The sequence below is a fragment of the Puma concolor genome, chromosome D1 (genome assembly GCF_028749965.1).
Source record: "Puma concolor isolate L17-30 chromosome D1, mPumCon1.1.hap2, whole genome shotgun sequence".
NCBI classification, from domain to species: domain Eukaryota; kingdom Metazoa; phylum Chordata; class Mammalia; order Carnivora; family Felidae; genus Puma; species Puma concolor.
In genome coordinates, this window is record NC_141676.1 from 77,114,788 (window position 1) to 77,131,047 (window position 16,260).

Below are 16,260 nucleotides of genomic sequence, written 5' to 3' on the forward strand. Positions count from 1 at the left end.
TAAAAAGCTTCTGCACAGCAAAGGAAACAACCAACAAAACTAAAAGGCAACCAACGGAATGGGAAAAGATATTTGCAAATGACATATCGGACAAAGGGCTAGTATCCAAAATCTATAAAGAGCTCACCAAACTCCACACTCGAAAAGCAAATAACCCAGTGAAGAAATGGGCAGAAAACATGAATAGACACTTCTCTAAAGAAGACATCCGGATGGCCAACAGGCACATGAAAAGATGTTCAGCGTCGCTCCTTATCAGGGAAACACAAATCAAAATCACACTTAGGTATCACCTCACGCCAGTCAGAGTGGCCAAAATGAACAAATCAGGAGACTATAGATGCTGGAGAGGATGTGGAGAAACGGGAACCCTCTTGCACTGTTGGTGGGAATGCAAATTGGTGCAGCCGCTCTGGAAAGCAGTGTGGAGGCTCCTCAGAAAATTAAAAATAGACCTACCCTATGACCCAGCAATAGCACTGTTAGGAATTTATCCAAGGGACACAGGAGTACTGATGCATAGGGGCACTTGTACCCCAATGTTCATAGCAGCACTCTCAACAATAGCCAAATTATGGAAAGAGCCGAAATGTCCATCAACTGATGAATGGATAAAGAAATTGTGGTTTATATACACTATGGAATACTACGTGGCAATGAGAAAAAATGAAATATGGCCTTTTGTAGCAACGTGGATGGAACTGGAGAGTGTGATGCTAAGTGAAATAAGCCATACAGAGAAAGACAGATACCATATGGTTTCACTTTTATGTGGATCCTGAGAAACTTGACAGGAACCCATGGGGGAGGGGAAGGAAAAAAAAAAGAGGTTAGAGTGGGAGAGAGCCAAAGCATAAGAGACTGTTGAGAACTGAAAGCAAACTGAGGGTTGAGGGGGGTGGGAGGGAGGAGAGGGTGGGTGATGGGTATTGAGGAGGGCACCTTTTGGGATGAGCACTGGGTGTTGTATGGAAACCAATTTGACAATAAATTTCATATATAAATTAAAAAAAAAAAAAAAAGTCAAAAGACAATTCACGGATTGGATAGAAAAAAATTCATGCTTAACAAAGGCTTAGCCTCTAGAATATATGAATAACTTCTGCAAATTGAATAGGAAAAGACAAAAATCCCAATTTTTAAAATGGGCAAAGGGTATGCACAGAGCAGGATACCAAAATGTACAACAGAAATTTAAGAAAATTCTCAGTCCCACTATTAATTAGGGACATACAAATTAACACAATGACATACAGAAAATTCAAAGAATTACACTTACTATGAAAATAGCTCATAGTGAAGGTCAAATAGCTAATTGTTAATGTGTTTGTCTTTCACAGAAAATATTACACAAAAGAAAACATTCACTTAAGCATTTAAATATACTTACTTACTAAAACCAAAGTTGACTGACTGATCACTGAGAATTTCAAACTGTACAGGACGATCACCCATGCAATATTTTCTCAGTAACTCGAGGCAGGTATGTAATGTTTTTCTTGAGGGCTTATTTTCATGAAAAAGATCACCACCTAACAAAATAAAATCCACCTAATCAACAGAAAATAGTGTGAAAATTAGTATGTTTTATAGGAGAAAATGTTAAAACTATAGATTAAAGAAGTAGAAAAAAATCTCATAAAAGATACTGATGTGTATGGAGATTCAAAATTTTATATTTTATTTATTTAAAGAGCTTGCAGTCTGTTGATTACTTTGACTCCAACTTAGGTTCCTAGGCCACCTTCAAAAAAACCATCTTTGGGGTGCCTGGGTAGCTCAGTTGGTCATCCAACTCTTGATCTTGGCTCAGGTCATGATCTCACAGTTTCTGAGACTGAACTCCACGTGGAGCTCTGCACTGACAGCATGGAACCTGCTTGGGATTCTCACTCTCCCTCTCTCTCTGCCCCCCCCCCCCCCCACATGCACATGGGCTCTATCAAAGTAAACAAACATTTAAAAAAAAAAAAAAAGCCATCTTCAAATTATTACACCAAACCTCTGACTCATGCTACCCAGAGTAATCACTATCTTTTGTTATTCAAATTAAACATAAATTTAGAACTTTAATGGAACCTACGGACAAGATAGCCACTTCAATTTAGATTACTCATTCAATTCATTCAACAATTATTTAGGGCTCACACAGGCACTGCCACCTAAGGAAACTGGAATCTACAGAACAGATGATGTCCAGGACTGACAATGTACAATTCCCTGTACTGGGCCCTGAGGATACAATGACGAATAAAATACAATTCCTTTCCTAAATATGTTCAGAATCTAGTGGAAGAGACAAACTGCTATGCATCTGAACATAAGTCAGACTCAGACATGCACTAGAAGGAGTATGTAAACAAACCAGGAGCAGCAATGACACTACAGTTAATTCTAACTGAAGGGAAGAAGTCATCTGAGGACAATGCGTGCAGAAGGAAATGTGCCAAGGGGCCCCTAGGTGGTTCAGTCAGTTAAGTGTCCGACTTCAGCTCAGGTCATGATCTCATGGTCTGCGGGTTCGAGCCCCACAATGGGCTCTGTGCTGACAGCTCGGAGCCTAGAGCCCGCTTCAGATTCTGTGTCTCTCTGCCCTTCCCCTGCTTATGCTTCTGTCTCTCTCTCTCTCTCAAAAGTAAAAAAAACATTTAAAATTTTTTTTTAAAAAGTGCCAACATGGTACCATTTAGATTACCCTATTAAGAATCAATGAGACTTTAAGGAAGAGCATTCTAGAAACAAGAGAATAAAGAAATTATACAGAAAAAAGCCCAACGTGCATGCTTTCAAGAAGTATATAATCTACCTAAAGAAACTTGATTAAGTTCTTAATTATACAAAAGAACCCAGATCACTTAGGCTACAGTAGTGAGGGGGAGAATACACCACTCCCGAAAGTGTCACTTTGGCACATGGACTGGAGCTAAAGGCAATTAAGACTTAGTAGACTCAGGAATAGCTTTTTTTAAACTTCCCCTAACTACCTCAAAGAACTGACTGGGGGCCTATACCAGGAAGAGAGCTGTTATCAGAGAGAACTTTTTATATCAGAAAGACTTCTCTCTCTTTTTTTTTAATTTTAGAGAGAGAGAGAGCCTGGGCGGTGGGGAGGGGCCGAGGGACAGAGAGAGAATCTTAAGCAGGCTCCATGCTCAGTGCAGAGCCTGACGCGTGGGGCTGGACGTCACTGTGAGATCATGACCTGGGCCAAAATCCAGAGCCAGATGCTTAACAGACTGGGCCACCCAGGCACCCACACACAAGACTCCTCTACGTGGCATGACCAACATTTGCTCTTCCCATCTTCCCATGAATCATCTCCCTCCCTTGAAACCCCAGACCTCTACCTCCTTTCTCTTTAGCTCAGGATGGTATATAAGGCTCGATTACCTGACTGCTGGGGAGTCTCATATTTTTATGAGACTCCTATACATACAAAATTTGGTTTTCTCCTGTTAATGTGTCTTAGGTCAATTTAATTATTAGCCCGGCCAAAGAATCTAAAAGGAAAGAAGGGAAAAGTTTTCCATCTTAGAGTAGTCAGAGGAGCTTCAATAAAAATGTGGGACTTAAGCTAGGTCTTCAAAAATGAACACGATTTGAATAAAGGAAGAAAATCATCACAATCAACAGCATAGAGAAAAACAAAAGGAACACAGAAAACATTTCAGGCAGGAGGTGGAGTGGTTGTTTAAATGGTACAGTTTCACTTCTGCAAGAGGAAGAGTTCTAGAGATTGGTTACACAGCAACGTCAATGTGCCTAATGCTGTTAAAGTCTACACTTAAAGACACTGAAGATGGTAAATTTTGTTAGGTGTATTTTACCACAAATAAAAAAAAAATTTTAATATTTTTAAAAGCTGGTGACTCCAGGCAACACTGAAAAAGGACACACCTTGTTTCTATGGTCTTCCTGCCACAAAGTGAATCCAGTCATGAGGCAATATCAGACGAATCCAACTGAGGAACATTCTACAAAGTAACTAGCCTGTACTTTTCAAAAATGTCTGGGTCATGAAAGACACAGGCTGACTGAGGAAATGTACCAGATTACAAGAAACTAAGGAGACATGACAACTAAATGCAAAACGTAACCTTGGGTAGGACCTGGACTCTGCCACCCTGCCCCCAGATTGCTGTAACAGACATTACTGAGACAATCAGCAACATCTTGAAGTTATCTAAGTATCGAATCGGTATTAATTTCCTGGTTTTGATAAGTGCACTGTGGTTACATATGCAATGACTCTCAAATGGTTCAGAAAAAGTGTGTGCGCGTGTGTGTGAGTAAAGAGACAGAATAAAGCAAATGGGGTAAGATGTAGGAAATTATGAGTGAAAGGTAAGGAATTCTTTGTATTATGCTTGCAATATTTCTGAGACTGATACTGTTAGAAGTTTAAAAAAAAAAAAGGGGGCTCCAAGGAATTAAGGAGTAGAAATAAGGCAAATTTGATGGCACAGACACACAAAGTAGGGTACTTAAAGTTAGGAAAAATTTAGATTTCAATAGTAAATACTTTGTTAAATACAAACTAAGGGAAAAAGTAAATAAAATACTAGCGTGGGACTGCGGGAGGGGAGTGTTAAACTTAAGGGATGCAGGAAGGGAACTGAGAAAATAGAAGGGAAGCAAAAGAAAAAGTAGAAGAAAGAAGCTTATGTCCAGGAAAAGAAGTATTTTAGTACTAAAAGAAAAAACACAAGCTTTTCTGGCAGGAAACAGACATTCTTTGGCTATAAGTTTCCCTGACCTCAGGGAAAGAGGAAGTCATCTTAAAAGGAGATATTACTGGGGCACCTGGGTGGCTCAGTCAGTTAAGCATCAGACTTCGGCTCAGGTCATGATCTTGCGGTCTGTGAGTTCGAGCCCCGCATCGGGCTCTGTGCTGACAGCTCAGAGCCCGGAGCCTGTTTCAGGTTCTGTGTCTCCCTCTCTCTCTGACCCTCCCCTGCTCATGATCTCTCTCTCTCTGTCTCAGAAATAAATAAACGTTAAAAAAAATTAAAAAAAAAAAAAGGAGCTATTACTAGACATTCTTTTTTTTTTTTTAATTTTTTTTTTCAACGTTTATTTATTTTTGGGACAGAGAGAGACAGAGCATGAACGGGGGAGGAGCAGAGAGAGAGGGAGACACAGAATCGGAAACAGGCTCCAGGCTCTGAGCCATCAGCCCAGAGCCTGATGCGGGGCTCGAACTCACGGACCGCGAGATCGTGACCTGGCTGAAGTCGGACGCTTAACCGACTGCGCCACCCAGGCGCCCCACTAGACATTCTTTCATTCATTAACAAATTTATTATTATTTTTTTAATTTTATGTTTATTTTTGAGAGAGAGACAGGGAGAGCGTGAGTGGGGGAGGGAAAGAGACAGAGGGAGACACAGAATCCGAAGCAGGCTCCGGGGTCTGAGCTGTCAGCATAGCCTGACGTGGGGCTTGAACTCACAAACCGTGAGATCATGACCTGAGCCGAAGTCGGATGCTTAACCAACTGAGCTGCCCCTCATTAACAAATTTATTAAAAGCTACCTACTGCTTGCTGGATCCTTTCTAGATATTAAGATACAGCATGAATAAGCAGAAAAGATTTTTCCCTCTCATGGAGTTTACCTTCTAGTGGAGGAAGGTCAATAGTCAACAAGTAAACAATTCAATATATTATTTCAGATGGTGTGATGAAAAAAATAAACAGAATAATTGAGAAGAGTGTTTGGAGATATCCGGGAAGTTCATTTTGGCTGCTATGCTGAACAGATGTAGGGAAAAAGAATGCAAACAGAAAGACCCATGGGGAGCTACTGCAGCAAAATATGATACAAGTTTGGGGCTAAATATATAGGCACAAAACAAGTTTCCATATACTTTCAGGAGGAAGAACCAAAAGACTTGCAGATAAACTGAACACTGAGGAAAAGTCAAGGTTAGAGATACTAATTTGTAAACCATAAGCATTTATGTTTACTCCCCAGCTCTCTTCCGAAATGTCCAGCAGGACATCTCAACTGTCTACTGGAATACTGACCTGAATGTCTTATTGGAATCTCCCAACTCAAATGATCTAAATCAGAATTCATTAGCTTCCCACATAAAGAAGTACCTCATCCTTATTTAGAGCCTATTTCTATTACTGGTACCACCATTTGCGCAAACTTAACATACTCCAGTCACTGTCCCTTCCCTTTCCCACAACCCCACCCCCGAAGTATTCAAATCCAATCTTTGAAATACCTCTGGCATTCACTTCCTTTTTTCCATCCCATTCCACTACTTTAAAAAAGCCTCTACCGTTGCCCAAAGATTTTCCGATGAATTGGGCACAAACTCCTCAATCTGGCATTTGAAGCCCTCTTTTGATGCAGCTCAAATCATGTCTTAGTCTTTGAGCATATTTTCTAATGGCCTACAAATGAGCCAAACTGACTTGTTGTACCCTTAACGTACCTCTCATATTGTCTCACCTCTGTGCCCTTCTTCCTGTTTCCTGTGAAATGTACATTCTCTATGCTCTGCACCCATCAAAAACCTACCCATCCTTCAAAGCCCAAGTTAAATGCCATCTCGTTCATTAAACTGATCTTGCTATCCTCTATGTGATCTTTTCTATGTCTAAACTCCCAGGAAAGGCTGCTGATAATTTTCTTACGGTTCTTACCACATTAAGACCTTGCATCTGAGCATTATGGACATTTGTCTAAATCTTACATCCTGTTATGCTTTATGTTCTTAGAAAGCAGAAACTATGTCATCTTTCCATTTCAAATAGAAACTGCCACAGGATCCAGCACTCTGTAAACACCCCATAAATATTTGTAAACTTTTACAAACCTCTGACAAAAGTAGCTCCTACCTGAATTAAGGTGACAAGGCACTCAAAATCTGCTTTAGGCTTTTCGTATATTGACATTTAAGCAGGCAACGTAGGCACATGAGCCTGTAAAACCAACCTCCAACTTTAAGAAAGCAATGAGCCTATTGACTAAAAGAACATAGCAGAAACTGAAAAATGTAAACCCAACTCACTTCATTTTCCTGGGCAAGTCTTAAAATCTCATCAAATGTTACAAATGTGTCATTTCCTCTGACTGCATCTTTCTCCATAAATCCCAGATGAATATCTGTTGCAACTAAGATTTTAAATGTATTTTCATCGTCACTGTATTAAAAAAGAAACATTTCAATACGAGTATGCTCAAACCAATTAAAACCTAAATTTGTGAAATAAGAACAGTTATGTAGTAAAATCGCTTTTCTAGCCTCAAAATAGGTCTGAAAATGTAAAGCATCCAATAGATCTTTAACATTACATAGTTTGCCTACCACTAATTCAAAACAGAACATATGAATTTTAAAAAGGTTCTGTGACTCCTTCAAAAAAGTATAACCTTGTTACAACAAGTTTTATATACTCCTTTTTACCTTGGACCTGGGAGCCTGGTTGTTTTCGAATTCTATTCCAGAGCAAAAAAAAACCAAGAGGATTTGACCCCATATCTAAACCCGCTGTTTATCTATTTTGTACTCATCCAGGAAAATCATACTTGACCGGTTCATTTAAAAAGCCCTTCTTTTATCCTCATAAACTAATAAGCTTACACTGCAGTCCCAGAAGACACTTGCTTGATTCTACTCTCTATACAAAGTTAGTGTTTCATTAACAAATTTGGCCAAGTAACAAAACAGAATTATTTACAAGTCCATTTGAATTTGGTGGTATTCAAAGGTACTTTCATGTGAAGCAGCAACGTAGTAGTTATTACGGCTTTCCTAAATTTAATGTAACTTTTAACTCTTTTTAAAAAAGTACTTAGGGATTTATGGTCTCATCTCAACTTCCACATGTAAAGAGGTAGGTATTTACTGTCTCTGAAAAATGAGAACACAAAACAGAGAAATTAAGTGATTTATTGCACAACTAAGTGGAAGAAACAGGATTTAACCACTCAGGCTATTTTCATTAAACCACAAGGAACTTAAAAAAACTTTCACATATATCTCCAAAATTGAAATCTTTATATATAAGATTTTTCCAGAAAAAGGTTTCTCTTCAGAAACTTCAAAGATGATATATACGCACACAGTTTTAATTGCCACACACACAGGCTGATCAGAATATTTTCAAGATCACATTACCCTAGCAATTTATGTTACAAAATACATAGCGTTTTATGAAGTATTTTCAAATGAATTCTCTCATTTAAACATTTAAATTAATCTGAGAAAGGCAATTTTGTTCCAATTATATATATAAGATAAGGAAATTGAGGCAAGGTTCAGAGAACTGCTAATTTGCCCAAGGTCACACAGTATTAACCAAGGAACTGAAGTTAGACACCAAATCTAATGCTTTTCCCACATAACTTCTGATTCTTTTATTGATTTTCATTTTACTCAGATTCATTTCCAATTGATTCAATGCTAGAGCAATTTACTGTTTAAATAGGCTTGCACTGACTAGTTAAGACTTCCTCACAAAAGCTCAAACATATTTATAGCTTCACTATTTTAAGACAAAACCTAAGAATATAAACTTATATACTAAAGTAATACACCAAATTACTGCAAGGCTTCAACCTACAGGTGAATATTATCTTTAAGTTAGTAAACATACAATAGTAATTTTTTTTTTAACATTCTAAATGTTTTTTGATCGCTAACATTTCTGTTCATAGGCAAGCTCTTTATTTACTGCCAATTTATTAAATAAGTTTTCTTTTACGGCGATCATAGTTGATGGGCTTTAGAAATCCAAAGCAACAAAAAAGATTCCAGAAGACAAGTGCTTACAGGGCATCTGCAGGACTCATTTCTACCGTCAGTCTAGGTCCTCTGGAACCAGTTTTTTCTCCAAGTACTCCTGGGTCGTGTGCTCAAATAAGTCAGAGAACTCACTCGATTTCAAATCCCAATACTAAAAGCAAAATTACATTATTATAAAACGCACATTCTTTTAAAAACAGACTACCAATTTTTGGAATCTCATTTTCATCTAAGGACCTACTACATTTTTACTTAAGAACCAACAATAGAAAATGGCACATCCCCAGTGCCATTCTAATTGCACCATTATGATTAAACTATGGGAAACTAATGTCCATCAAATGAATGGGCAAAAAGGGTCACATACAGCAGTTTTGGTTTTTAGCACACAATTCTGGGTGTGCAGAAATGTTTAAACTCCATGTGCAGCCTACCCTGGAGCATGGAGGTGACCCCATACTTTCTGCTGAAACACAAGGCTGTTTAAAGAAAAGGTCTAATTTATGAAAAGAGAAGGGCCCACCTTTAAAACGACTGTAAATAAAAAGAAACACGTGCTCCGCAGAAAAACGCCCGGCGCCTGCAAAGCAAGTGGAAATGGCCAAAATATTCGGGCAAGAGTGTATGCCACCGTGAAACCACCCCTCCCACGTCCGGCCTCCTGGTTCGGTCGAGATCCCAAGCCTCAACACACACACACCACCGGACTCTGAAACCAGAACCAGAACCTTCCAGGACTTAGCCGACCCGTCCCATTCTTCTCCAGAGTCAATCCACTCAGGGCTTCCTCCCCGGATCCCACAGAAATAGGCAGTACGTTTCCCAAATTATCCCACACCCTCACTCTCCCAAAGCCTCAACGGGCCCCCAGGGTGTCTTTTACCCGGGAAGAAGGAGCGAGCTTCCCGAAGAGAAAGGCAACAGCAACTCACGAGCGTCGGTCTCAGAACCCGCGGGGCCACTTACCTGAATTAGGCGGGAGAGAAAAAGCAGCTCTTTCTCTCGCGATACCTCACTGATGACGTAGCACTCAGGTCTTCTCCGGCTCTCATTGGCTACCAAATGCCGTGAGGAGCCGGGAAAGTAGCGGCGAGGCCCCGCCCTCATGCGAGAGCCAATCCAGAGAAGCTGAGGGACGACCCCGGAAGCGAGGTTCGCGGCGGCGATTTTCCCTTCTTTAAGGTGGGTAGCTCTTGCTTGTCCCGGCCCGCGCTCCTTGGTCCCCTCGCGCCACCTAAAAACTAGTGGGCCCTTAGGGGCGGGTCACCTGTCGACCCCTGCTGAGCCCTGCTGAACGGGCTGCGTCGTGGGTCCTGGATAGGGCTGGAGCGGCTTCTCCACTCTTGGCTGTTTGGAAGGCCGCAGGCGCGACTCCGGGCCTGTGAAATGACCAATCGGTGCCAGAGGGCTTCTCCCTCACTCCCACTCCCCAGAGTTAGAGCATTCGGGCCCTTGTATTTATTCCCCGCATCCTTTATTTTCGCCTCTGGACCCTGGGTTCAGCACATCTGTACTACTTTGTGCTCGTAGCAGTAAAATATAGTGTGTGTGTGTGTGTGTGTGTGTGTGTGTGTGTGTGTGTGTGTGTGTGTGTGTATATAAAGTGAAACTTTTGAATTAGAAAATCTGACCTTTCAGTGCCATTAAAGGGTTCTTAGTCTAGGGCAGGTTGTTTTAATCTACCCGAAACTCAGCGCCTTCACCTGTAAAATGGGGTTTATGATACCATCTGTCACTGAGTTTTTTGTAAGGAGTTGACATGGTTTAGATCTCTGTCGAAATGTGTTCTTTTAAGAAACATGGGGTATGTTTCTTCCTGGTGGAATGTCGTCAAGTAAGAATCTTAATCGATTTTTTGACTCTAGGTTTGACTCTTAATCTACCTAAAATTTAAAAATACATTTTACACGTAACTTATTCTGTCTGAAGCAGTAAATTCAGAATTTACTTTAAAAAGGGGAGAGGGAGTTTTTATAGAAAGGAAAGGGGAGGATAAAATATGTGCTTTATTGTTTCTATATTTGCTACAATTAAATGAACTTTATATTATTTCTCGGTATCTATTAAGTGTTTAATGAATTGATGTATGGTCATTTTTGTGTTGCAAGGTTCAAAGAATAGTTTGAGAGGAAAGAAAAAGATGAGAACTCCGATGGCAGTTCCTAAATACAAAGTTCATAAATACAGAACAAACTGGTGGTTACCAGAGGGGAGAGGGGAAGGGAGATAGACAAAATAGGTGAAAGGTTTGGGAGGTACAAACTACCAGTTATAAAAAAAATAAGTCAGAAATGAAAAGTACAGCATAGAGAATATAGTCAAGGAATATAGTGAGGAGTATAATCAATAAGTGAATATAGTCAGAAATAAAGGATACTGTGGTGAGCATTGAATAATGTATAGAGTTGTCGAATCACTGTGTCGTACACCTGAAGCTAATATAGCATTGTGTATCAACAATAGGTCAATAATAAAAAGTGAAAATTCCAAGAGAACTTGCAAAACACAAAGCAGTTCTGATGGGGCCTCCCAATAGACTGAAAAGCTGGGCAGGACTTGGAAATCCTTTAGTACAGTCATTACATTTTACAATGAAGTAACAGGACAAGAGAAGTTATTAGTTATGAGTAATAGATTGAAACTTGAATTTAGTACTCTTGGCTCTAGTAATAAAATCTAATGCCATATAAGGATTGAATACTATTTAACTGGTGAAATTAGAAAGAAATTAGTATCTTAAGGGTATGACTAACTCAGGAACTTCTCTCAATCCCTTCTGCATTCCACACAAAATCAAGTGATAGGGCTTTAATTAAATTTAATTCTACAAATATTTTTTTTTAATGTTTTTATTTATTTTTGAGACAGAGAGAGAGCATGAGCAGGGAAGGGGCAGAGAGAAAAGGAGACACAGAATCGGAAGCAGGCTCCAGGCTCTGAGCCATCAGCACAGAGCCCAGTGCGGGGCTCGAACTCACAGACTGTGAGATCATGACCTGAGCTGAAGTCGGACACTCAACCGACTGAGCCACCCAGGTGCCCCTCTACAAATATTTCTTAATGCCCTCTGTATAAGTAGGGCATAGAGATAAGTTAAATACAGACCCTATCCTTAAGCTTATTAACTTCTGAGGGACTAAAACAAGAACAGATTAGTGCTGAAACAAGGCAATATGTAGCACAGAAAAAGCTACCAGAGAGAGATCTCATTTCAAGGTTCAGGAAAGACTTAATGAAAGAGATAACATCTGAGAAGAGCCTTGATAGGCTGATTTCAGCAAATATAATTGGAAGGCAGAGACATGGTATTTTTAAGATATTTATTAGTCACATTTTTAAAAATTGGCTAAGATTTAATAAGCTGTGTAACTCTTTAAGCTGATACTGGTTTATAAGTTAATATGGCAGGCTAGCTGAATAAATGTTACTTCCTTCAAGAAGCCTTCTCTTATCCTGTAGGACTGGGTTAATTATAACCCTCTTGTATACTCATTGTATTTGGACAAGGTCCTGTTATAGCACAGATCGTGCTGTTCTTACTGGTCATCCCCACTAGACAATAAGCTTCATGAGGTTAAGACATGGGTCTTGTTCATTGTTGAATCCCAATATCCAGAGACTGGCACATACCAGGCATTCTATTCATATTTGTTGAATGGAGTGAGTGACAGCCAAAATTCAGTTCAAAACAAGAAGCCAACTGAGAACTATAGTTGTCTATCAATGAATGGGACTCCTTTTTAAAGCAGTGAATTTTCCCAAGCCTGAAATTACCAAAGTAGAAACAGGATAATTATTATAGACGTTACAATAAAGATACCTGCATTGACGAGAGATTTGAACAGATGCCCTTGAGGCTATTCCATCTTTAAGAATGCCTAAGTCTTTGAAGTAGTTTATTAGAAATTAAAAGTTTTTGTTTGTGCTTTGCATCATTTGTCTAGTCTATAAAAATCATGAACGTGCCTTTCTTTTAAATTATAATTTAGAAGCTTTAAGCATTTATCACTCAGTATAGTACAATAGTATCTAAACCAATAGATTCAGAAAAATATAACCATGGACTTAAAAAATAAGTTTTAGACCATTGAAGATACAGATAACTGAAATCTCATTTCCAGCATTTAGAGAATGTAAAGTACCAATAAATCCAAAAGGTTCAGACAGGGTTTATTGTATGTGTTTGCAAAACTTATCTATGCTATTGATAAACACTCAGTTACTGTTTTTCTAATAATTTTTATGTTTGTGTTTCCAGATCTTGATGGATAAAATAAAGCAGACATAATTCATCACTAGAAAGATTAATTATACGCTGGCATTTGAAATGCTTTGTATTTAGAATAACAGTAAAAATGGAAAAAGGGAAAGTAAATGATGATGGAAAACCAGATACAGAAAATTCCTTGGACTTTTCTGAACACTTTAACCAACTTGAATTGTTGGAAACGCATGGACACCTTATTCCCACTGGTACCCAAAGTCTCTGGGTAGGGAATTCTGACGAAGATGAGGAGCAAGATGAAAAAACTGAAGAGTGGTATCAATTGCAAGAAAAAAAAATGGAAAAAGATCCAAGCAAATTGCTTCTTTGGGCTGCTGAAAGAAATCGGGTAAAAAAACCAAAAAAACAAAACAAAAAACAGTTAAAGAGGAAATCATAATATAGTAGGAAAAGTATTGGATTTGGAGCCAGAAGACCTATCCCTGAACCTCTATTTGGTTTGTAACTTTGGCAAATCCCACCATTTCTGAACCTCTATTTTCTTACCTGTAAAAGTGGCCATCATAATACCTGTATCTTTTATATAGGATTTTGAGGAGCATATGAGGAAATGTACATGAAAGTACATAGTAAGCCAGAAAGCATCCTATTCAGTATTATTTGGAAGTTTAAGGGGTAATTATAAAGATGGCAAGAAGTCACCTATATTTTTAAATCATTTCTATTAAGTCATTAAGATCATCCTAGAGACAACTATGGTTTAGAAAAGGGAGGATGGGAATTAACATGTTTTGAATACTAAATATACCATGTGCTTTTACTACATTATTTGATTTAATCCTATATCCCTGCAAGATAATAATATTCCCTTTTACAGTTTAAGAAATGAGTTTCAGGAATACTCATTTGCCCAGTATTATCCAATCTATTCTTCCCACTCATCCACTTCTACCACATTTCACTAAGTTCCTCCATGTCTGTTAGTAAACTAACCAAAAAGGTCTTGTATTTTTGGATAACTTTTTAACCCAAGAGCACACTGCATCCCACCAGAGATCCAAAGACCAAGCTGAAAATCGCTTCCTGAAAATACATTTCTAAGGTTGTTTTAGTTTGAGCTCTTTAATCTCTAGATTTCTTGTAGCATTGTCTTCTGATAAAGAAGTTTATTTTTTAAAGTTTACGCACTGTGTATATTGGTGTGGTAATCCTGTCGAAGAATCAATCAATTATTATGTTTTCTTAACTAATGAAATATAAAGGATTAAACCCAATAGCCTGTATTATTCATCTAGGACTAAAGCTTTTACACAATGAGCCTTAATTGGACCAGGAGTAAATGTATGTTTTGATATTCAGAGAATCACATTCTTAGACGCAAGAGCCTGGCTAACACTAACTGTTCATTCTTAAAAATCTGTTGTCCCCAAAAGAAATGTTAAATCATTTTTATTTTAAAGTCATCTGCTGACAAGGAAGTTTATGTTGAACTTCATCAAATCTAACACCACGAGATAGCTTAATTTTCTCCATTGACTGTTCTGGGTTTTTTAAGATGTCTTTTCCTCCTCAGCTTACTACGGTGCGGAGACTACTTTCTGAAAAGTCCACTCACGTGAACACTAGAGATGAAGATGAGTATACCCCTCTTCATCGAGCAGCCTACAGTGGACACTTAGATGTTGTGCGTGAGCTGATCGCACAAGGGGCAGATGTCCACGCGGTGACTGTGGATGGCTGGACACCCCTGCACAGTGCTTGTAAGTGGAATAATACCAGAGTAGCTTCTTTCTTACTCCAGCATGACGCAGATATTAACGCCCAAACAAAAGGCCTCTTGACCCCCTTACATCTTGCTGCCGGGAACAGAGACAGCAAAGATACCCTAGAACTCCTCCTGATGAACCGCTACATCAAACCAGGTCTGAAAAACAACTTGGAAGAGACCGCATTTGATATCGCCCGGAGGACAAGCGTCTATCACTACCTCTTTGAAATTGTGGAAGGCTGCACAAATTCTTCACCTCAGTCATAACGGTTCTAATAATTTTCCAAGTACCAGTGCCTCCTTTGTGTGAGATATGAAATATCCCCATGATACAGAATTGACATCAAAAAGTTTCACTGCAGACATTCAGTGGTACACATTCGAATGCCCTTCCGAGTGAAAATGCCTACCGTTGATGTCAAAATGTGTTTGAAAGTTGTTTGGATGTGTCTTTACTGATTTATGTGGAGTTTGTAATTTTTATCAGAAATAATTTTAACTTCTACTTAAAAACTTGTAACGGGTTGTACAGAAAACTAATGATATTTTTGGTGCTGATCCAAGAGAAGTGTATTTTTAAATACCCCCCCCCCCCCCCCGGATCTTTGTTGAGTATTTAGTATATTGACATGTATTTTTATAAGGTGAGCTAACTCAGAATTTAAAAATCTTAAATATACTGGTGCAGGTCAGCTGTCTTCTCGACATCACCATAGCCATTTGCTTTCATTTTAAATCATAAGAACTGACTTAGCAGTGACTTGAATCGTCAGAAGTTTAAAAAAAAAAAAAAAAACAAAGCAGGAGAAAAGCTTAGATCTTCGTCTTTTAGAGCATAGACCATTTTCAGGAAAATAGTTAGCTAAGTGTTTAGTCCATGAATGTTATATATACTGCCTCCGCTACCACAGCTCACACAATCCTGTGGACAGTCCTACCTCACCCTGGTCAACCTACACGATCCTTATTCCATTGGTGAGTCAGCATGACCTTTCAGACATGCACACAACTCTACCTTGGTCCAAGAGATCATAATATATCTGCTCTCCAACTGGTTTTACCTGCCTAATCCTGCTGTTTGGGGCACTGCTCAGATGGTCTCTCCAGTTCACAGGAAGTATTGATTTTCCAAGGCCCTCCTTTTATACAAGCCCTACAAAGGCAAAGAGACAAGGGACGAAGAATTCTAAGAGTAAAGGGATGATGATTATATTGGGGCTAGAACCACAAAGTGGCTAAGGGTTTAAAAAGCCACAGCATGGATAGCGACAAAAGCATAAATAATTCAGAAAAAAAATAAAAATTTTGAGCAACAAAAATGGCACCATTTCTTTTTTTTTAACCAGTGTATCTCTTGGCTTGGATCCATAAAATATTTATTCACCCAGCATACATTTATTTAATAACTATTCTTTCAGTCTTTCCAGCTGGAGCTTCTCGTTGGCTACCTAGCCCCTCTGTGACTGTTCCCAAAGGGTTTTCTCTTCACTTAACACCAGAACTG

At 38.9% G+C, this 16,260-nt stretch overlaps 2 protein-coding genes across 9 annotated transcripts in view; one reads left to right on the top strand and one right to left on the bottom strand.

Moving 5' to 3' along the window:
• MRE11 (MRE11 double strand break repair nuclease) overlaps positions 1 to 9,816 on the bottom strand; it is a 77,275-nt gene extending 67,459 nt beyond the window's left edge. The window contains exons 1-6 of one of the 7 annotated variants that reach the window (XM_086678586.1): positions 9,647 to 9,740; positions 9,287 to 9,343; positions 8,791 to 8,914; positions 7,697 to 7,869; positions 7,027 to 7,159; positions 1,391 to 1,551 (exon numbers count right to left, since the gene is read on the bottom strand). In XM_086678586.1, coding sequence (XP_086534712.1) covers positions 1,391 to 1,551; positions 7,027 to 7,159; positions 7,697 to 7,704 — 302 coding nt within the window. In that variant the 5' untranslated portion in view covers positions 7,705 to 7,869; positions 8,791 to 8,914; positions 9,287 to 9,343; positions 9,647 to 9,740. Of the gene's footprint in view, positions 1 to 1,390; positions 1,552 to 7,026; positions 7,160 to 7,696; positions 7,870 to 8,790; positions 8,915 to 9,286; positions 9,622 to 9,646 lie in introns of those variants that run through there. The other 6 variants (XM_086678583.1, XM_086678582.1, XM_086678585.1 and 3 more) reach the window with 6 other exon arrangements.
• Positions 9,817 to 9,839: 23 nt separating this feature from the next.
• ANKRD49 (ankyrin repeat domain 49) lies at positions 9,840 to 15,567 on the top strand. 2 transcript variants are annotated; one of them, XM_025928549.2, is made up of 3 exons: positions 9,840 to 9,945; positions 13,022 to 13,376; positions 14,562 to 15,567. In XM_025928549.2, exons 2-3 carry the CDS (start codon positions 13,119 to 13,121, stop codon positions 15,021 to 15,023), a joined length of 720 nt encoding a protein of 239 aa, XP_025784334.1. In that variant the 5' UTR covers positions 9,840 to 9,945; positions 13,022 to 13,118; the 3' UTR covers positions 15,024 to 15,567. The 2 variants fall into 2 exon arrangements, with proteins under 2 accessions (XP_025784334.1, XP_086534714.1); XM_086678588.1 differs by lacking the exon at positions 9,840 to 9,945 and adding an exon at positions 10,321 to 10,597.
• The last annotated feature ends 693 nt before the right edge of the window (positions 15,568 to 16,260 follow it).